Source organism: Falco peregrinus (genome assembly GCF_023634155.1).
Source record: "Falco peregrinus isolate bFalPer1 chromosome 12 unlocalized genomic scaffold, bFalPer1.pri SUPER_12_unloc_1, whole genome shotgun sequence".
NCBI lineage: Eukaryota > Metazoa > Chordata > Aves > Falconiformes > Falconidae > Falco > Falco peregrinus.
In genome coordinates this window covers 404,805-425,982 of record NW_026599548.1, presented here as the reverse complement: position 1 = coordinate 425,982, position 21,178 = coordinate 404,805, and the positions used below count along the sequence as shown (strand labels likewise).

The window sequence follows — 21,178 nt, the reverse complement described above, 5'->3', positions numbered from 1 at the left end:
CAGCCTCACCGAGAGGAATTCCCATGCTGGCTACGGGACAGGCGGGAAGCGCTTTTCTGTTGCTGCTCCAAGTCAGCTGCAAGGATGAGCCGGGGCCGAAATCGGCGTTTTCTGCCACCGGCAGAGAAGCAGCACCCGGAGAGCATCTCCACTCCAGCAAATCCACAGGCGCCTGTCCCAGCACCCGCCAGCATCCTGCTCTGGCATCCCGGAGCTTTTCAGCTGATGAAAAGTGAGCTGGGAGATGGGACGGAGCAATTTTATAACCACGCGGCTCAGAGAAACCTGACAGGATTAGGAAATCCCCAGGCGTGGGGATCTGGAGGGATATCAGGTCTTCAAGCCACTCCTGCAACAAGGGGAGGAGCGGATACAGCACGTGCTGGGATGCCGTCTTCTGCTTTATCCCATGGAACGACCCCCAAACGCACCGCAGTTCCCACCGGGGATGGCCAAGTGCCTGCGGGCGCTGCCAGTGGTGGCACGGCTTTGCTGGGCAAGCCCAGGAATGAGGATGAAGAACTAACGAGGCAAAGAGCCCTTGGAAGTGTTGATGAAGACGTTCCCGGCAAGATGCGGCACGCTGGGAGAAGGCAGGTCTGCTGCCAGGAAAACCATTTCGATCCAAAGGTGTCAGAACGTCACCCATAGGGAGCTTGGGGACAAAGAGGGACACAGCAGGACCAGGGCTGCGGTCCTAAGAGCACATCTAGCGGTGGGAATGGCAACAGGGAACGGGCTGATGCTGGCCAAAGCCACCAGGCTCTGTTGGGAGAAGGGAGCTGGCTGTGCCGGATCAAGCCACGGCGCAGGAAGGTGCTCCGCACTGGCCAAACCACAGCCCAGAGGAGCTGAGGGAGGTGAGAGAAGCAAGCCAGAGAGATGTGAAAAGCTCAGAGGGCAGAGAGCCAGCAGTTTTCCTGAAATCCCGATGGAAATGCCCATTTTCCCAGGCAGGGAAGACTGTCACCTCCACTAGTCACAACCAAGTGGCACATTATCTCCCCGGCCTGGCCATTGCCAAACACCGGCTCCTGCCCTCCCAACACCAAGGGACACCCAGCTTAGCAGCACAGGATGGGAGAAGATGGGAATTTCTCCTCTAAACGGGAAACATTAGGAATAAAAAAGAAAAACTCACTTAAATTGAGTGGTCCTTCCTCATCTGCCTGCGGCCACTGGGCTTTTGGAGAGCTCTGCAGAGGGCTCAGTGAGAGCTTGGAGCTCTTCTCCTCGGGGTTTTTCGGAGACGGGGACCCCGAAAGAGCAGGTGGCACCTTCTTCAGGATGGGGGATCCCGGTTGCGAGAGGTTTTTCGAGAAGCCGGGAGGGGATTTGATGGCTTTATTTACGGGACCATCCAGCGGGCGATCGCTGGCCTTGCCGAGCGCCAGGAGCGTGGGTCGAGGGGAACCGGTGGCGGCGTCTTTGGGGGAACCGGATTTTTTGCCAAGGGTGGGAGACATGGGGCTGCCGTCGGGTTTGCCTTTTTGCTTCATCAGTTCGTAAAGCAAATCGATGGGAGCCCCACTGCTCTCCGATTCAGCTACGCCAAGTTGCCGTAGGTGAGAACGGGCGTGGCTGGATAAACCTTTGCGGGTTTCGAAGCAGGCACCGCACACTTCGCACGTCGTAAGGTTCTGGGCTAAAAAGAAAAAGAAGAAAAATAAAAAAAAAAGAGAGGAAGAAGAAAAACAAAAATCAGGGCACGGCTGCGGCAGGAGGCACAAGGAGCAGCACCCAGCAACGCTGTTTCTCCCCCCCCCGCCCCCCAAGGGATTTTTCCCACCCCAACCCTAATTTTGAACAATAAGATGCTCCGTGTGCCCCGGCGCAGGCAGGAATAAAGCAGGGAAGAGCGAACAGAGCTGGGGGAGGACAAGGATCGCTGCGCTGGGGTGGAAGGAGACCAGTTTTCCTGCTTGAGAATGTTTTCCAGAGTGTTTTGGGAAGCCTTGCATGCAATTGGTGAGCCACAGGCAGGCTCCAAGGCCAAGCTAGGGAGGGAGAGGGATCTCAAAGCGATTGTTTTCGGGAAATGTCGTTAACTAGGAGAGGAAGGACTGATTGAGGTGGTTTAAGGAGAACAGGGAGTGCACATTGGTCCCAGCAAGCTTTGGAAAGCTGCTGGCACTGGGGAAAGAAAAGCGACGTAAACCAGTGGTACCAGAGTACTACATGGCCACCATCTTAATTAAAGGATTAATTAAGCAAAACAACCTGAAAATCCTCCTGGATCAGGTTAAATAAACACCTGCCAGGCTGCCCGCTCTCTCCTCACAGCAAAAACTTAGTGCTGGGCTGTTGCAGACACCAAGAAGCCAGGCAAAATACTCACTTTTGGAGTCCTGAGGCTCTGGTTTGCTCCCGGGTGGCTCAGGAGACAGTTTGGTCCCTATCCTGGTGGGGGGTTGATCCATCTGCCCAGCGGGAGCACTTTTTTTCGGGAGAGGGGGTGAACCCACCTCCATGGCCACCAGCTCTTCCTCTTCTGGAGCCAGGACTGCCAAGATAAAGAAAGAGTCAGAGTCTCAGCGGGGATGATGCAGCTGACAGATCCATGGCAGGAGGTAGCAAAGGTTTAAGCTGTTCCAGAAGAGCTTCAGACAGAGAATGGGGGAGAACAGGGCTCTGCACGGGGCTGGCGGGGGCTTTCAGAGGGGGAGACCCACCCCGGTGGCAGATGACATGCCACTGGGACAGCGGTGACCTGCCAGTGGGATTTGGGGGAGCCTGGGGACAGCGGGAGGTGGGAAGGATGTGGCATTTCCCTGCAGGAGGGGAGATGGTGACAGCTCCTTGCGAAGGGGGGAAATGGTGGCAGTGCCCTCAGAGAAGATGGTGGCAGCTCTCTGGAGAGGGGGGGGGACATAGATGAAGGTGGCAGCTCCCTGGGGGGGGGTGACAGGGACATAAAGGTGGCATCTCTCTTTGGTGGGATGGATGGATGGGGGCAGCTCCCTGTGAGGAGGGGGACAGGGACAGTGGCAGCTCCCGGGGGGGGGGGGGGGGGGGGGGAGGGCAGTAAAGGTGGCAGCTCCCTGGAAGCGGGGGGGGGGGGAACAGGGTCAGTGGCAGCTCCCTGCGGGGGCGGGGGAGGGAAAACATAAAGGTGGCAGCTCCCTGCAGAGAGGGGGGCAGGGACATTGGCAAGTCGCTGCAGTGGGGGGAGGGCATAAAAGTGGCATCTCCTTGCGGGGAGAGGGACAGGGAAAATGGCAAGTCCCTGCGCGGGGGGGACGGGGGACAGGGAAAGTGGCAGCTCCCTATGGGGAGGGGAACAGGGCCAGTGGCAGGTCCCTGCGGGGGTGGGGAGATGGGGAAGGTGGCAGCTCCCTGCAGGGGACCAGAAAGGTGGCAGCTGCCTAAGGGGAGGGGACAGGGAAAGTGGCAGCTCCCCGCGGGGGGGCCGGCCGCTGGCAGCCCCGCCCGGGCCAGGGGGCGGGTTGGGGGCTGCCTCGGGCTCCCCGGGCCCCGCTCCCAACCCCGGGGCGGTGCCAGGGCGCAGCCGGGATTTGCATCCCCCTACCCCAGATCGTGTGCCCCCCCCCCCCGCCCCGGGGGGGCGGAGAGGAAGGGAAAGGCTTCCCCCCCCCGCCCCCCCACCCCCGCCCTTGCCCCCAGCAGTGACAGAAACCGGGCGCGGCCCGTTGCGAACGGCCAGGCCAGGCCTGGGGGCCCCGCCGAGGGGATGGCGGGGGCCCCCGTGAGGAACAAAGCGAGGCCGGGGCACGGACAAAGGAGGGCGGCGGCTCGGCGACAGCGGCCTCCACCGGGCCCCCCCCCCTCCCTTCCCCTCCCCTCCCCCGTCAGTGCCGGGCCTGGAACGGCGGCGGCCCCCGGCCGGGCCCGCCGCTGCGGCGGGGGAAGGGGGGTGGGGGTGGGGGCCGCGGGTGGGCCCGGGCGCGGCGGGGCGGGGTCGGCGGAGGAAAAGGGGGCCTCACCCGGCTCGGGCGCCGCCTCGGGCTCGGGTTCGCCGTCCCCACCCCGGTCCCGGTCCCGGGGGTCGCGGCGCCGCCGCCGCTTTTGTCACTTTGGGCTGCGAGGAGGTGGAGGCCGCCATCTTGGCTCCGGCACATGCGGGGCGGCCGCCAGGCCGTTAGGCCGAGCGCCGAGCCGCGCGCGCCCGCCCGCCAGGCCGAGCGGTCGAGCGCCGAGTGATGGGGGGGGTGGGGGGGGCGGGAAGGAGAAAAAGCGGGTGGGGGCGCTCCCCGGGGCGGGAGGTCGAGTGCCGAGCGATCGGCGCCCCCCGCGGAGAGACGCGCGGGAGGTGGCGGCAGGGTGGAGGGGGGGAGCGCCGAGCGATCGAGCAGTGCGGTGGGGAGGGGGCTGCTCGGCCCAGGTCTGCAGGCACCGGACAAGGCCCCGGGACCAGGCCCAGCTCAGCCCCACGACGGACGTACCCAGGCGGCCGGGGGTCCCGGGCCCCACAGGGCCTGGCTCTGCCTACTGGGCCCCGGCTGCGATATGGGGCAGGGGCCGGGCCCAGCCCCACGGCCCATGTCCCCCCCATGGTCCCCTCACACCTCCAGCCCCAGGGTCTAGGCCCCCACATGGGCCTGCTGCCCCCCAGCCCCATATCTCTCCATGGTCCCCCTCACAATCCAGTCCCACAGGTCCCCCAACGGGGCCTGCTGCCCCACAGGTCCCAGATCTATGTCCTTCCATGGTCCCCTCGCACCTCCAGCCCCAGGGTCTAGACCTCCACATGGGCCTGCTGCCCCCCAGGCCCCAGGTTTATGTCCCTCCACTGTTCCCTCACACCGTTAGCCCAGGCCCCCAATGGGGCCTGCTGCCCCCCAGCCCCAGGGTCCATGTCCCCCCATGGTCCCCTCACACCTCCAGCCCAGCCCCACGGGCCTGCTGCCCCCCCCAGCCCCACGGCCCATGGCCCTCCATGGTCCCCTCACACCTCTAGCCCAGCCCCACAGGCCCCCAGTGGGGCCTGCTGCCCCACAGGCCCAGGCTCTATGTCCCCCCATGGTCCTCTCAAACCTCCAGCCCAGCCCTATAGGCCCCCCGATGGCACCTGCTGCCCCCCAGCCCTGTGGCCCACGTCCCTCCATGGTCCTCTCAAAGCTCCAGCCCCACAGGCCCCCCTGCTGCCTGCTGCCCCCCAGCCCCATGGCCCTCCCTGGTCCCCCTCACAGCCCTGCCCCACAGGCACCCCATGGTGCCTGCTGCCCCCCAGCCCCTGGCTCACCCCCCCCTCCCCTACCAGGGCTCTCCCCATCCCCCATGGCTTGTGTGGGGCTGCCCCAGCCCCATACCCAGCCGACAGCACCATCTGGACACCTCCCGAGATGGAAAAGGCCACCCATGGCCTTTCTCCATCCCCATCCCTCTGCCACAGCCCCAGCTGCCACAGGGAGCGGGTTTCTGTTCAAACCACCCCCCAAAAAAGCAACAAAAAGCAAAAAGTGAAGCAATCCTCTGCCCAGAGCGGGGACACACGGACATCAGCCGCCTCATCGGGCACTGCGACCCCTCCTCAGAGCAGGGGGTCCCCAATAATGCCGGAGCACTGACTCAACGGGACACGAGGCAACTCGGCAAAGCCTCCCTGAAAGCCCCATTCCCAAGGAAACCAAGGAGCAGCGCTGGAGCCAGCTGAGGACGCCACATTTTTGGCGAGAGCTATCCCCAAATTACAGCAGGTGTTGGGAGAGAGCAAGCCCGGCAAAGGGAGGCCCAGCCGCGCTGCCCAAGGCAAAGAGCGGGTCCTGTCAGAAAAGGGAATGGTGGAAACCATGTATAGGAACCCAAAATCCACCCAGAGTGGGGGAAAAAAAAAATCCACCTGGATTGCAAAGCAGCCATAATGAGCGCAGACCGTTAACCTCAGTGGTGAGGAGATGACCCAATCCTGCAGGAACCGTCCCCATCCACTCCTGGAACATCAGGGTGAAGGAATGTGGCTCTAACTGAAGGAACTTACAGATCAATAAAAGTTATGGAGCCTAAAATAGAAATACAGAAAGATGGAGCGTGTAATCGTTACCTTGGCCAGGTTCTGCTCAGCCCCATTCTCCTCCTCACATCCCTGGGGAAGGAAAAGCAGAGTCCCAGCATGGCCACAAGTGTTTCCTTACGGTTTCTGGGCTTAAGAGTTGAAAAACGGCGTTCAAAGCCGGCTGATTTGGTCCGTAATTCCACCAGGAAAACCCACGTGCGATGGCAAACCCGCCTGAGGCTCCCAGAGTACATCAACAAAAACAAACCAAGAAGGGGCAGCTGGGGAAAAGGAGACAGCCCGCGAGAGCCGCAGCGAAAACAGAATCAGACCCACCCTGGACACTTCATTTTTTTACCACGGGGAAGCTCTGGAGGTTCAAATACCTCCTTTGGTATTGCAAGAGGGCTTAAAAACGGATGGTAGGTGCTTAATCCATCTACCATCGGCTTCTGCGAGGTTAAAGAAGCCACGACGAGCCAAATCCTGATGTTTTTAGGGAGTTTCAAAGCCTGCAGCAGGAACCAGAGGTCTCCAGGGGCTCCGGTCTCTGCAGTGACGACACGGCGGGTCTTATCCTGGCCGGTTTTCGGGGGAGACGCGCTCACAGTAGCACAGTCACAAGTCCTCAAGGAGCCATGAAACACCTTCACCCCAATTCTCAACAAACCACAGGCAGAAGAGGGGAGGGAAAAGCCCCTCGTCGCGGTTGACATCCCATCGCACCTGCAAAAATGCTCCGGTAGGATAACCTGCTGCTTTAACCCGGATTCAAGGGATGATCTCTGGAGCAGCCAGTGCCGCTTCCCAGCTGCAGAGCTCAGCTTTGCCCTGTGGACTGAAAAAACTCCGATTCCCTCGAATTTGAGCCAAATCTTCCTGAAAAATATCCAGCGAAGGCAACCAGGGGTATGGGAAATGCCGGGACGGGCAGAGCTGCCTGCTCGCTGGCTCACTATCGGGCTCCGTCTGGGGTGAGGATGAAAGCATCTGTCTCGGCTGGCCAGCCTACAGCATCCAGAGCGCCGTGCAAGCCGGTTCCTTGCCAAGGAGCTTTTGCCAGCTCCCTGTCACGCTTTTGAGCCATCAAATCATTTTAAACGTGGTGCTTCCCCTTGCTGGCTCTGCCGAGGAGGACGGGCTGCCGACGAACTCCGCTTCAAGTCCTTCTCCTCTTTCTCCACTGGGGTGGTAAGATAAAAAACCTCTCCTCGGGTTAAAAAAGCTGGAGAAAACGTCAGGAGGAGGAGGAGGTCATAAGGAATTGGTGTGGCAGGCACAGCTCGCCCAAATTGAACAGGGAGAGGAGAAAGACAAGGAATCGATGCTGTTCCTTTCTCTGCTGTCCTCCCGTTGGGACGTGGAGGTGGCTGCAGGACCCGTGGGTACCCCGGGTCATCCCAGCTCGGGGCTCCCCCCCCTACAACATCCCCTTCTCCAACACTTACAAACCAGGGTCTCCCCAAAACATGATGAAAGGGACAATTTCTACCCTCGGTTGCCAAGATTGAAATAGGTTACGGTGACCATCTGCCTTCCAGTGCTGCCCCCAGGGATCCTTGCTCCGCGATTCCTGTGCTGGAAGACCTGGTTGAGAGATTTCACGTCTCTGGTGGCCATAAATCGGCAGTGGTGAAAATGGGAGCTCAAATCCAGGCTAAAAACCCGACGTATGGCCTCCCTGTGGCGCTGCCTACCATCCGAAATCTTCAGAGACTGGGAGAAAAAGAGTATCAAGGGCAATGGTGGTGTTATCCCCGTGCAGGGGAAGGAGGGAAGGGGAGCAGAAGGCCAACGCGAGCTCTTCACGTTGGAACTCAAGAAAGGAATCAAAGATGGGAGAAAGTAGGTCAGGCTGTGGGTGAGCAGCGAACAAGCACAGAGGGAGGAAAATCAGAAAAAACGACACAAAAGGAGAGCGTGACCCTGAGAGCCGTAACCTCAGGAGGGTCCTCAGGGCACATTAACCCACGAGAGGGGTGGTGGCACCTCCAACCCTCTCCAAACTCAACGGGACATGGCCCTGAGCAACCTGACCTGGCTTTGGAGTTGGAGCTGGCACCAGCACCTGGGGGCAGGTCCAGATCTCCGGAAGGTTTTGTTAATCCGTTTGTCCGCGATGAACACGGCCACCACAGGACGCGTAGGCGTCGCTCCTCGACAGAAAGGAGGATGAAAGGCCACGTCCACAGAGCAACTTGGTTCCTTCGCGGAGGGTGACCACAAGGAAGAAAAGGTCAGGGTGGAGATCGGAGCTGCTGCTGAGCTGTGCCAAGGTCTTTCCTCTCCAGTCAAAGAGTCGAGGAAGAAATGAGGCTCAAAAAAACCCTGTAAAATCTAGTAGGAAATAATAATAAAAGTCCTCTTCCAGCCCTGGTTGTGCCTTCCCCTCCTGATCTCCGCCAGCCTCTTGCTGAGGCTGTGGTTGTCCCCATGCCAGGCACCATGGGCTCCTCCTGGCCCTGGCAGCTTGCACCCCCTGGATGAAAAGGGGGGGGGGCGGGGGCAGGAATCCAAGGAGTTGTAGGGCCTCTGCCTGCTCGTATCTCAGAGTGGATCACACCAGGGTTCCCCCAGGACACCCCTAAAATCAGTTTTGGAGCCCTGGACACTCAGACCCTGTCCCTTTTTCACTCGTCGTCTACTGGAAGGAGCTCCCAGTTCTCCACGTGTCCAGGAGCGCAGCCCTGCAGAGGGACCTGGGGCTTTTGGCCCATGAGAAGCTCCACCGGAGGCACAGCCAGAAGGGCCACCTGTGTCCCAGCCCAGTGGAGCAAACCAGGTGAAAGATGTGGTTGTCCCACATCTTGGTGTGACCTGGCCTTGAGCCTGTGGGCAAATTTTGGGCTCCACAATCTAAGGAGGACATAAAAAAATATTAGAACGTGTCCATAGCAAACTGAAAGTCGTGATTGTCCCATATCTTGGTGTGACCTGACCTTGAGTGTTGTGGGTGCTTTGGAGCTCCACCATTTTAAGGAGGACAGAAGAACATCAGAGAGGGCAACAGAGATGGTGGAAGGACTCAAGCAGAACCTTGGGAGGAGTGGCTGAGGCCATCAGGGTCGGTCAGCCTGGGGATGAGGAGGCTGAGGAGGGACCTTATCGCTGCCTCCAGCTTCCTTGTGATGGCCAACAGGGACGGAGGTGCTGATCTCCTCTCCCAGGTGCCTGGCGATAGGACGTGAGGGACCAACTTAAAGTGGCATCAAGGGAAGTTCAGACTGGCCATTGGGAAAGAGTTTTCCATGGAACAAGCTCCCCAGGGATGAGGTCATGGCTCCAAGCCTGCTGGTGTCCAAGAAGAGTTTGGAGAACGCTCTTAGATACAGGGTTTAATGTGTAGGTTGCCCCGTGTGGCATCTGGAGTTGGGCTCGATGATCCTCGTGGGTCTCTTGCAACCCAGGAGATCCTAAGAATGTTTCTTCTTTTTTATGTTCTAGAGAGGGAAAAGACATTCTAGCCAAGGCAGGACCCTGGGCATGGTAGGGGCAAGCTCAGTCCTCATGTGGGGGCTGAAGATGAGCAAGTACCAGATGAAGGAGTTACAGAATCATTCCCTGCCCTCTCCTCATCCTCCTGAAAACCCACGCCACGTCTGATGCACTCCAGAAGGAAAGACTCTGCGTGGGGGGTAGGTCAACCAGTAAATTCACGCCTGCTCCTACTCCCAGATGTGGTGAAACATCACTCTGCCTGCACGGGAGCAGATCAGGAGAAGAAATCTCACTCTAGCAGAAGACCTTGCAGTATGGGACAGTTGGGGAATTAAATCTAGGGGGGGGGGGGGGGGGGGGGAAGGGGGGAGAAGGGCAGGATGATGGTGGCCAGCCTGCAAAAGCAGTCCAGGCAACGGAGCGAGGCGAGGCAGGCTACGAAGAGGGGGAGCTGCGAGCCGTTTTGGAGAGGATGCAATTGCCTAACGCTTCTCAACGCCTGCCAAGAAGCGCCACGTGTTCTCCGAGGTGGCTGCCAAAACGCTGGGAGCCAGGAGATACATAAACAGCCTCGCTAATGAGCCAAGCTGGGCTTGACGGAGGCGGCTGCGGCAGCAGGGCACACCTCCAGCCATCACAGCGAGAGGGGGAAGCCACCGCTGAGCACGGGGACCTCCTCAGAGAAGCCACCAGCTCCACTGGGGACAGCCGAAGAACGAGCGGTCTCACAGAAAAGGGGCGAGGGGGCAAAAAAAAACCCCAAACCAAACAGTTTTCAGACTTTTAAGCTGTTCAAAACCAAACCAGAGCGAATGTTGCAACCCCTGCTGCGTCCTGGGATGGGCGAGAGCCAAGAGATCCCTCCTGCTCTCCACGGCACCGCATCTGGGACGCGTCCCACGTTAAGCGCAGAATTCCGTGGAGGGTTCAGACATACCAGGGAGGGAATTGCAAATGATCAGTGGTCTGAAACCATGGCCAAAACCTGGAGACTGACAGATATGGATCTACAGAAGAGCAGAAACCGTTGTCTTTGCTTACCGAGATAACCAGCGATGGGTTTAGATACTGAGAAAACCAACGACCCCGTCAGCTTCCTAAGGGTGAGGCCAGCGCGGGTGCTAAGGACAGTGGTGGAGGCTCCGTGAGGGAACTGGTAACCTCCAAGATCCCCCCAGTATCTCAAAACATCCTGGGTTTGCCACCCACGCTCCCATCCAACCCACCAGTGCAGCCAAACCCAAGTTCTCACCACTGACCCCAACACCTACTTCCTCCCTTTGACTTTTAGTTTTGCTTAAAGAGGTTGGTTTGGGGTTTCTTTTGTTTTTAAACAAGCAGCCAAGGGTAGGATACCAGCAAACTGGCAAATGTTTAACCCATGGCCCTTTCCCAGTGCTGCTCTTTGTTCCTCCTTCACGTCCCGCCTGTGAACAGCTCTGGGAGGTGATGCTTCACCCCACGAGGACGGAGACCCTCGGGTGTCGCAGCGATTTGCTTATGAACCCAAGGAGGAAAAGCACCACCGTGCACATCAAATCGATCTCCCAACACCCAGAGCTGAATCCTCCGCCTTTGTTTCCCGCTGCAGCCTCGTTAGAAACCACAAACCGCAGCCAACTGCTCACCAAGGTCTCCCCACCCCCCCCCCAAAAAAAAAAAAAAAAAAAGGGGGATTTCTCCCCAGAGTGCTTGGAGGGTTTCGGTTAAGGGTCTACCGATATTCTGAGCTCAACCGGCTCCGGAGGCATCTTGTGACGTTGGCAGAGACCTTCTGGCTGTTTCCTTCACTGGAAGCACAGAGGAAGGAAGCAGGAAGCGGTTTGCAGAGCTGCCTGTGGATTCTGAGCCGCGACATCAGCCCAGGGCACCGACAGCATCACCACTGCTGCAGCACGGGGCTGTCGGCACCGCGGCATGGAGACACCGCCGGGTCCGGTGCCCTGCCAGATCCTCCCACCTTTATTGCAAACAGCTTTTATCTCGTTCATGTGGCTTAAACAAACTGTACGTTGTGGAATTTGGATAAAAGACAGGCAGAGGGTGCCGGGCTAAGCAGGTGCCCTAATGCCGACTCCCGGCTCCAGCCCGGGAGCTGCGGTCGAGGCTTCGGCACGGCCACAAACACCCCTGCCGAAGCAGGCAGCTCACCTGAGCTCTCACACAAGCGATTCGGAGTGACAAACGGGCACAAAAAAACCCCAGCCGAAATCCTCCCAGCGACGGGTTTGGCACTCCCCATCACCCAACCTGCTCCCCTGTTTGCTCAGCTGCATCCTCGCAGCCGGACCCAGAGCAAGAGTTAAATAAATATTGCAACGCCGCGGGTGCTGCTGCGTGCCGAAATCGGTTGCAACAGAGAGTTGCAGCGCAGAGTGCCCTGAAAGTGTCATGTGGGGCTGGAAGCAGAACGGGGAAGGGCTTGGAGTCGTCTCCATGAGCTGGGGTGGGTAACCAAAGAGCCTTCAGGCTGGGATTTAAATACAGAAGGCGTCCCCAGATCCCTGTCTCCAGCGGATCCATCCCCAGATTGCTGTCTCCACCTGATCCCTACCTCCACCCGACCCATCCCCAGATCCCTACCCCCACCCGACCCGTCCCCAGATCCCTACCCCGACCCGATCTGTCCCCAGATCCCTACCCCCACCTGATCCGTCCCCAGATCCCTATCTCCACCTGACCTGTCCCTAGATCCCTATCTCCACAGGATCCCCTGTGCATGCTTTGGTTACACAACAGGTTGCCGAGCCGGGGATTGTGAAGTTTTCCAAATTTACCCATTTTCTTGGCCCCCGACGACAAAACTCGTAAGCAGACAGAGCTCGCAAGGTTAAACCTGGGAGCGCAGGACACCTAAGGGGGTGTTTGAGCTCCTGCCCTTGCGCAGGTCACGCTCACCCCACGCGAGGTGGGTCACCCCACGTGAGGACATCTGTCCTCAGCCTTATCTGGGTGGAAACACAACACCTAAACAGACCAAAACCGAGCTCTGATCCCACGACTTTTACCTAGAAGGACAATTTCCAACCTGATTTCACCCACCAGCATTTCAAAACGACGGGTGAGGGGCACGGCGAGGAGCAGGAGCCGTTCCCAGCCCAGGACCAACATCACATGCTGAAAAAAAACCCTCGAGTATGTTGCCCAAACCGATAAGCGAGATCGTATTTCAAGACGTGACCCATTTTTAAGAAGTGGAAAAAAAAAACAACCAAACTTCACATCGGGGACATTCGATAGGAGATCTGCCGCATGAAGAACTGCACTCGCCTCTACTCCACTAAGTGGTTGTTGCTGAAGGGCGGCCACATTTTCTTCACCGAGATACTTTCCACCCTTCTTCATCACAAAATACCCAAGCCCTAGTTTTTCCGAATGGTGGCGCTATCTCTAAAGGCTCGTGCCAATAAATTCTGGGCACTGGGAGATATAAAAATTGCCAAAGAATGGCCAGAGGCAGCAGGAACCCGGGGAAACCCTCCAAAACCACCTCACGTTGGCACTGGCTACCACCCTGGGCTGGTGGCCGTTCATCCTCCGAGGTTTGCCATACTGGGGAACAAGAATTTGGGTTTATTTGGTTTTTTTTTATTTTGCGTTTGTGGTGCTCAATGCTCGTTCCAAAGAGCAGTCAGGCACGTGGAGTAGCCTGGAGAGGTGGGATGACAGGCTTTTTGATATTTCGATTAAAGCCAGCGAGCTTCTCGCTGCAGGGATGGATCTAACGTCGGATTAGGCTGAGCAGCACCTAAAGAAGCTGCTTCAAAGGCTTCAAGATGCTGCCAGAAGCAACAGGCGTCAGTAGGTTGTTGCTTTTCCTCATGCAGGAGGAAGTTTTTAAGACTTTAGAAGCACAGGACGTTGCAAAGTTTTTGGTATGAGCTCAGTTTTGTGGTGCTTTGCAAGAGAAACCTGGAAGCTGTTTGGGATGGGCTCTGCTCTGGAATAAATAATCCTGTTTGAATAGTCTGGAGCTCCATGGATGGAGCAGGACCAGCTCAGCCCCAAATCCATTCGGGAAAGACCTTTTACACGTCCCACCATGGTCAGGAAAAACAAGGAGCTGCGGGGTAAAGACAGATCCCCAGCCCCGAGGTCGCATCCTGCCCTCTGCGTGGCTGAGCGCTGCCAGGCTGGGCTGGCACCAGCGACCACGCTCTTCTCCTTCCTTCCACCCACGTTCTGCCCCAGGGATTTACAAAGCCCCGACAGAAACCCTGTTCCTAACCACGACGCTTTTCCAACAACCAAAGCCCGAGCGCCCCAAGCGCAGCTCCATGGCAAGACGCAACCCCTCCAGCCACCGCGCCGCTCGGCTCTTTCATCCGCCGGCATCTCCACGCCCCTGCCGCCAAGCCGGCGTGGGATTCCACAGGACACACAGCGTCAACGATGGAGACTTAAATCAATGCCAGGTTACGGTGATTAAACCCTTCCCTGTAAAAATCTGCCCTCCGGCAAGGCTCCGTTCTGCGAGACGCGATGGGTCCGGGGTTATGAAAATTTGGGACCACTTACCGTCTCTGTAGGACTGCAGGGACTCGTCTCCCCACGACGGGGGGAACGGGGAGAGAGGAGAGCGTGGGATGCTGCACTCGGACATGGGGGTCATGCTCTTGTGAGGCACAAAGCCGTGAGCTTCCCTCTCTCGGCTCGGGGACGAGGGCTCAGCTCCCATCGCCGCTTGCAGCATCGGATGCTCCGAGGAGTTGGCCAACAGCTCCTTGAGGATGTTGATGGGCGAGATGGTGAGCTCCCAGTTGGTGATACCAAAGTCTCTCAGGTGGGCTCTGGCGTGGCTGGAGAGACCCGCCCGCGTGTCGAAACCGGCCCCGCAGAACTCGCATCGCATCAGGCTGAAAGTGCTCGGGTCGAAGTTCGCAACTGCAGAAAGAAGGACAGAGAGTCAGCGGCACCGCTAAACCCCCTGGACCGGGTGATCCTCTGCGGCAAGGATGGGGGAAGGGGCTTATCGCACCGGGGTCAACCACATGCCACCAGCTGTGCCGTGGCCACCGCCATTCAGGTCGGCTGCGATACCATACGTACCCAGTTCTTGGTGGGAGGGGAAAACCCCACTGATTAAAACAAGAAAATAGAAAGCATGGTGAATTGAATACATACTACCTTTTTTCTTCTTCTTTTGGAAGGAAAATTTTTGCTCAATAGCTTTCACTTCTTCCGCTGAGATGAAATGACGGACGTTGTAGCTCACCCCCACCCTGTTGAGGTGGCCCCGCACGTGGTTCGCCAGCCCGATGCCGTTGTGGAACCTGTCTGGGCAGTAGGGACATTTCCTCTCCTCGTTCTTCAACATGGGTGAGTCGGAGTCCAAGAGGTCGTCAAGCTCCAGAGGACCCTCCAGAGGAGCATCCAACAGGAGCATATCCAAGGGAAGGGGCTCTTCCATCATGAATTCCCGGGAAGGGAGCGTTGTTTTCTTCTTGAACGGCTTCCCCCGGGGCCGCTTCGTCGCCCTGGGGTGCAGGTTCACCTCCTCCAGCAAGACGATGGGGACCATCTTCCGCAACTGCTGCTGCTGCTCCTCCGAAGCGATCAAAGAGTCCGTGGCTTTCAAGGTGTCTCTGAACGTCCTCTTGAGGTCCAAGGCGGCTTGAGGGATGCTGACGGGTTTGACGCTTCTGTTCTCGCCCAAATCCATCTCTGCGCTTACGGAGATCTCCTCTTCCGTGCTCCCCGCGTCGTTGGCCAACACCCACTTGTGCCTGAGTTCTTCCAGCCCCATCGGGTGGCTCCTGAGACCGTCACCTTCTCCTTCGAGGTGCTGAGCCGCGGCTTTTTTTTTCAGCTGCTGCAGAGCGAACTGGGAATAAGCTTTTGCGGAGGGAAAACCAGACAAGCCCAGGTTTTTGTGGGGGGCAGCGTAGGGAGCTGCTTTTCTGGCATGAAACCCCGACGCCTGGTAGTCCTTTTTAGTAGCCCCGTTGCTTTTGTCGAGTCTCGGGTGAGTCAGGGCGAAACCGTGGACGGCTTCATAATGCGATGATGGGCTTTCTCGGTGGGGTGGAGGGAAAAGCCGGTCTGCTTTGCCAAAATAATCCGTCTCCGCAAACCGGCCCGGTCTGGCTGGGCTGTAGGCATCTCTGCTGGTTCCCGGTTGATTGGGATCCTCCTCGTACACCTCCGTGTCCCAGGAAAGGTGGGAATGGGCGTATTTCATGTGCTCCTTGAGAATGTTCTCATTGGGGGCCGGGAAGCTGCAGAGCATACAGGTGCTGAGCCCTTTGCTGCTGCCGTGAGGTGGTACCTGCATCTGCAGGGACGTGTGTTCATTTGGTTTGAAGTGTTTGTAGATGCCGTGCACGGGGCTATCCCGTATTTCTCCACTGCCCGTGCTTCCAAAGAGATTCATGTTCTTCGCCCCTTGGTCCTTCCTCTCCTTGACGTGCATCTTGGCGTGCTGGACAAAGATCTTGGAGGAGTTTGTGCCAAAGACACACTTGGGGCACTGCAGCCGGGCTTCCCGCCCTTCGTCTGGAAACTCGTTCAACTTCTGGATCTCTTCGATAATTTTTTCCCTGGACTCTTGGTGGAGCCTCTTGTGCTGCTCCAAAGAGGTGGGGTCTCCAAAGGCCCAGCCGCACTCGTTGCAGCAGAACTGACACTGCCCCCCCAGAGCATCCCTGTCTTGGTCCCTCCCTGGTCCGCGATTATGCTGAAGCATGTGATCCATCAAATGTTCTTTTTTCTTGAAGTAAATGCTGCACTCGATGCAGGTGTACACCGTCGGGTCCTCCTCTGGGGCCAGCTCCTCCTTCCCCTGCTCGTCCAACAAGACGCTGCACATGTAGGGCCTCATCTCGATGTCATAGGAGCTGCAGGGAGCCGGCTCCAGGGACATCAATGGGATCCGCTCCACCGAATCTTCAGCATTTACTGTCCAGGACTGTTTGCCGACGCCGAGGTCCGCGCCGAGCTGAAGACCTGGTTTCTGGATCGTCCACTCAGCCGTGTTGAGCGGGTTGATCTCGCCCAAGTCTGAGTCGACCATCAGCCCCTTCCTGTGGGATGAGGAGCTCTCCAGGGATTTGGACTTGCTGAGGACAGGGTTTAGCGTTTTTCTGAACACCGTGGGGGTCAGAGGAGGAGGCACTTCACGCACGGCCTGTCCCCGAAAGGGCAAGGTGGCTGCTACATCTGTCGGTTTGTTTATATCTTTGTAGTGAGGACTCGGGCTTTTGGTGGGTCTGGAAATCCAGTCAACCCTCTGGATTCCCCTCTTGCTTTTCTCTAAGTGCTCTTTGCTGAGGCCTTCGAGTTGCTTTGGTTCATTTTGAAGATATTTCTCTTCTCCACTGCCAACCGATGCCCCAGCGCAAGGGCCAGGCGTCTCTGCTGCCGCTGTGCCACCATCCAGGTCCTCAGGGTCGCTCTCCAGTTGCTCGGGATCCACCTGCACCGGATTGACAACCTGGGGCTCCATGGCGAACGACGACTCCTTCACACACCGCACCTCCTTCGAGTCCTTCAAGCCAGACAGTCTCTCTAAAGTGCTTTCTTCTCTCCCATCACCCGCTCTTGTCTCCAGGGTGGTGGCGTCCCATGTCACGCCGCTGCTGACGGTCATGTTGCGCAGGTCTAGGGAGCTCCTGGCATCCGTCCTGTACAAAGCCTTCTGGAACTCCAAATGCTCTTCATTCGGGGAGCTGCAAGTAAGTTTGGAGAGTTAATAACGGGATAATCAAAATATTTCCATTTATAAAAAGGGTGGTCTGGGGATGGCCCGACGCAGGCCGAGGGTTTCATGGGGACTCCCTCCTGTATCACCAAAAATATTAAAGACTCGGGACACAACCCACCGCACACCCTCCCACCCTCCCTTGGCCACGTGCAGCTGGAGCAGCTTCTACAACTTCTTCTGGGCTTGCTCCAAGCTCCTTTTGGCCACAGCTGCGTCTGCGCCCCGCAGGGGCTCTGCCACATCCCTGCCAGGACCGTCGAGTTCCCATCACACCACCGATTCCTGCCTTGGGCCACACGTCACCTTCCTCTGGCTCCACCTCACTCTCTGCTTCTCCTTCCCTTTCCCCTTAGAACTTCTTGAGATGCTTGGACACCTTATTGTCACCTTTTAACCTGGCTCAAGAGGGACATTTGCTCCTAGCGAGGACACTTATCACCATCAGGCCAAAGACCAGGCCAGTGAGCTCTTCAAAGTTTCATAAAAATAGATTTAAGCGTCAACATGGACCACACTAAAGGTCTCCGGGACCAAAGCATGGTTTTTCTCCATGACTCAATGAAACCCCGAGTGACCCCTCTTCACTGCAGGAGTGGGGAGCCTTTCTCCCCCGTGCAGAGACCCCAAGTCATGGTGGATCAAGGTGGTCCCTTCCCCATCCTCCTCCAAACCCTCCTGAAGGGCCCCGAAGCTGGGAAGACCCCACCAAGCAGCTGAAGGACATCAGCCTCCACGGAGCAAGCTCCACGCTGGGACCGGGTGGCCCCACGCCACCCAGACTGGTGCTGTGGGTACCACCGCGGCACTGAGGACATAGGGGGTGCTGAGAGGGGCTGAGCGCACCCACGGGCAGTCCCAGCCTTGGGGGTCTGCAAGTCCTGCGCTGGGCTTGGAGGCTTTTTGAGGGAAGACGGGAGATGATGAGGGTGCAAGAGAGGCATTCGATGTTCTCTGAGATGCCTTGAGGGACTGGAGACACCTGGCAGGGGACCAGCAGTTGTGAGATAGGATCTAAGGAGCCTCAAGCCCTTCTGCTGCGGTGGTGGGGGGCTTGGTGGGGAAGCAGAGTGCCCCGAAGGGCACCACATCCCCACGTTCAGGCTTCTGAACCGTGGTCCAAGAGATCCAGGAGCTCTGATGTCCCTCACGGCAGCTTCACAGGGGTTTGGCAGGTGCTGGGCAGACTTGGGGCTTCCATTGAGCTGCAGAGTGAGTCGAGACCCCTCTGTGTCCCCTGTCCCTGCCCTAAGGCTGTCACCCAGCTTCTGTCCTCCTCAGCCAGCCTCGTGCCCGGCTTCTCCCTCTACGCAGCACCTGTGGCACGGAGACACAGCCCCGAGCAGGATGCAGACCACCAGATCTCCTGCCGGGATGGTTTAGCAGCCATCCCTGGGGAAGAAACCTGCCAGACCGCAGAGCCCGACAGCCAGAGAACCCTGGTGACTCGAGACCTCACGCAAGGAGCTGCTCCAGGGCCAGCAAAACACTTATCTCACAGGTCAAGTTGTGCTGCCAGGAGAACAAAGCGCCTTTGTTGGAGACAGCAGGGCTGCCAGCTCCACATGGTCCTTGCACTGCCTCTCTCTCTCTCCTTCTTTTTAAACCTATTTATTTCCAGCTTGTTCCTGGAAAAAGCCAAGTTTAGGGGTGAACCGACCCTCCCAACCTACCGGGCTCGCCCTCCCAGCTCCAAACCTTTCCCTGTTTTATTATTATTTTTTGAATTATTATATTATCATTATGTATTTTGGAATTACTGCAGAGTGGAGGACGGGCTTGCCATTATCTGCAGCGTGATATCGGGGAAATGTGATTCCCATATGCACCATAAACTCTGCAAACATCATTAAAAATAACTCACTAAGGAAACCGCTGGCCCAGGAAGGATCAGGCAAGAGCAGATACTAAAATAAACCCATTAAAACGCACTGGGCATTGGTTGCATTGCTAAAGAGGCTAAGACAGAGCGATTCTGAGCCAGGCATGGGTCTCCAGTGCCACAAGGAGGGACAAGGACCCTTTGCCTTATATGAACCTTGGACTGGCACTCCAAAACCTGCCTTTTCCAGGGTGCTCAGAGCTATCTAGGACACCTCTTGGCAGCTTCGGGACACCCAAGGCAACCAAACCAAGCATCTACAGCATCCAGCATCCCAGCATCTCTCTTCCTGGCAGCGGGGACGACCCCAGCAGTGCCAAGGGGAACTGGGACGGCTCTGACGGGTGATTTAGGGTAGGCAGAAGCAGGACAAAATGAGATGAATTAGAGCAGCCAACACTGCTCTGCAGCAAGGGGACCGTGCTGGCTGGCCCTAGAGGGACCTGCTGACGTCCTTGGTGGTGGGACAACCCTCTTTGGGGACAGCCAGGGAGATATTTCGGGGCTTCGTGTAACTGGAGCAGTGCTAGCAAGAGGAGACGGGCTGCTGGGCGCTCCCCACTCTGCAACATCCCTTGGGAACTTACCCGAGTTCGGTCCTGTGAGCTGTGGCTGGGACAGCACCAGAGAGGGCAGGATCAGGCTCATCTGCAACAGAGAGGAAAGCTCCAAGGTCAGTGCCCAAGTAAGGCTTCTTCAACATAATTTGCAATAAAGTTTTTTTTTTGTTTTGGTTTGGTTTGGGTTTTTTGTGCCTGTGTGTTAAAAAAGCTTTCCCAGCAGATAAACCCCCTCTGCTCCTGCTGCCCGTCCTTCCCTCCTACAGCCGGGTCCGGATTACGGGAGGATTTCCGAGCCACACTTAAGAGGGTTTAATCCCGCGTGCAACTATTTGATGTATAATCGTTCCCGCAGCTAAGCAGTTTAACGGGAAGATGCACACGCCGGTGGCCCTGCTCCCGCCACCCCGGCTCGCCAGACAGGTACCCAGCAGGGAGCCGCAGCCGAGCGGCTGGACAGGGGTTGTTGTGGTCCACCCCGTGAAGAAGACCGGTTTCCCTGGCTCTACGGACGGGGCTTGTGACCCTCCCCGGCACTGGCACGCTTCCCTGCCCTTGGAACGGCACGCAGGACTTCTCCGGGTGCCTGAGCATCATCTGGGGCTTCGAGGAACTTGGCATCGCTCTGCTGCTGGCCAAATCCCTGGGATGGCTCCTGGACCAAACCGTTTCCCAAGCCTGCTGGCAAGAAGATGCAGGATTTTGGGCAGCGATGACAGGCAGGCAAACGCCTCCTGAAGATCTGTAGGGTCTCCTGAGCCGTACCAGACCCAGGCACATCCTTCCTCAAGAGGAGGAGAGCCTTCATCTGCATGCAGTGATGTCTGGATGGAGCCTACCTTGCCCAGAGGCGGCTCCATCAGCTTGGGCTGAGCTCAGGGCAGGACAGAGGGGGTCTTGCTCTTCATGCTGGAACCCCCTGCCCCGGTCTGGCCACATGGTGCCTGTCCCAGCAGCGTGGTAAGCAGGGACTCGCTTGTTACTACAGGCGAGGCTGGGAGCTTGGGGAAGCCGAGGAGTAGCTGGGTGAACCTACGTTGTCTCCTGCTGCCAACCAGCCCCAGGCAAGCAAGGTTACTACTAGGACAAGGACCTGTCCTGCGTCCCTGCTCCCATCATCATCATCATCATCCTGGTCCACAGGCACCGAGCAGCCCAGCCCCAGGCAAGCAAGGTTACTACTAGGAAATGTCCTGCATCCCTGTTCCCATCATCATCATCCTGGTCCATGGGCACCCAACAGCCCAGTCCCAGGCAAGCAAGGTTACTACTAGGACAAGGACCTGTCCTGTGTCCCTGCTTCCATCATCATCATCACCACCACCACCACCTTGGGTCATCTGGTGCCCAGCAGCCCAAGAGTTGCCCAGGGCTCACCAGCGTGGTGGAAGCCACTGGGAGACGATGGGAAGGAGGCACCCACAGCTGGATGGAGGGTGCAGACCTGGCACCAACCATGCGTGGGGCTTATGGAGAAAAGGGACGTGCAATGAGCAGCCCAGCCTCTACCACGCACGCACCAACAACCTGGAGAGCCTTAACGGTGACCACCAAGATAAGAAAGAGCGGGATCCAGCTGCAAGAGCCTTGGGAAAGGAAGAGGGAGTGATCTGGAAACACAGAGACAAGGAGATGGGTTTGGGGGC

General features: G+C 57.8%; 1 protein-coding gene across 6 annotated transcripts in view; it reads right to left on the bottom strand.

Annotated features, from left to right (window-relative positions):
• The window catches only part of WIZ (WIZ zinc finger), a 62,017-nt gene that overhangs the window by 5,381 nt on the left and 35,458 nt on the right, over positions 1–21,178 (bottom strand). For 5 of the 6 annotated variants that reach the window (XM_055793138.1, XM_055793140.1, XM_055793141.1 and 2 more), the window contains 5 exons: positions 19,560–19,620; positions 14,516–17,058; positions 13,910–14,275; positions 2,339–2,503; positions 1,142–1,645 (listed from right to left, as the gene is read on the bottom strand). In XM_055793138.1, coding sequence (XP_055649113.1) covers positions 1,142–1,645; positions 2,339–2,503; positions 13,910–14,275; positions 14,516–17,058; positions 19,560–19,620 — 3,639 coding nt within the window. The remainder of the gene's footprint in view (positions 1–1,141; positions 1,646–2,338; positions 2,504–13,909; positions 14,276–14,515; positions 17,059–19,559; positions 19,621–21,178) is intronic. The other variant, XM_055793139.1, reaches the window with a different exon arrangement.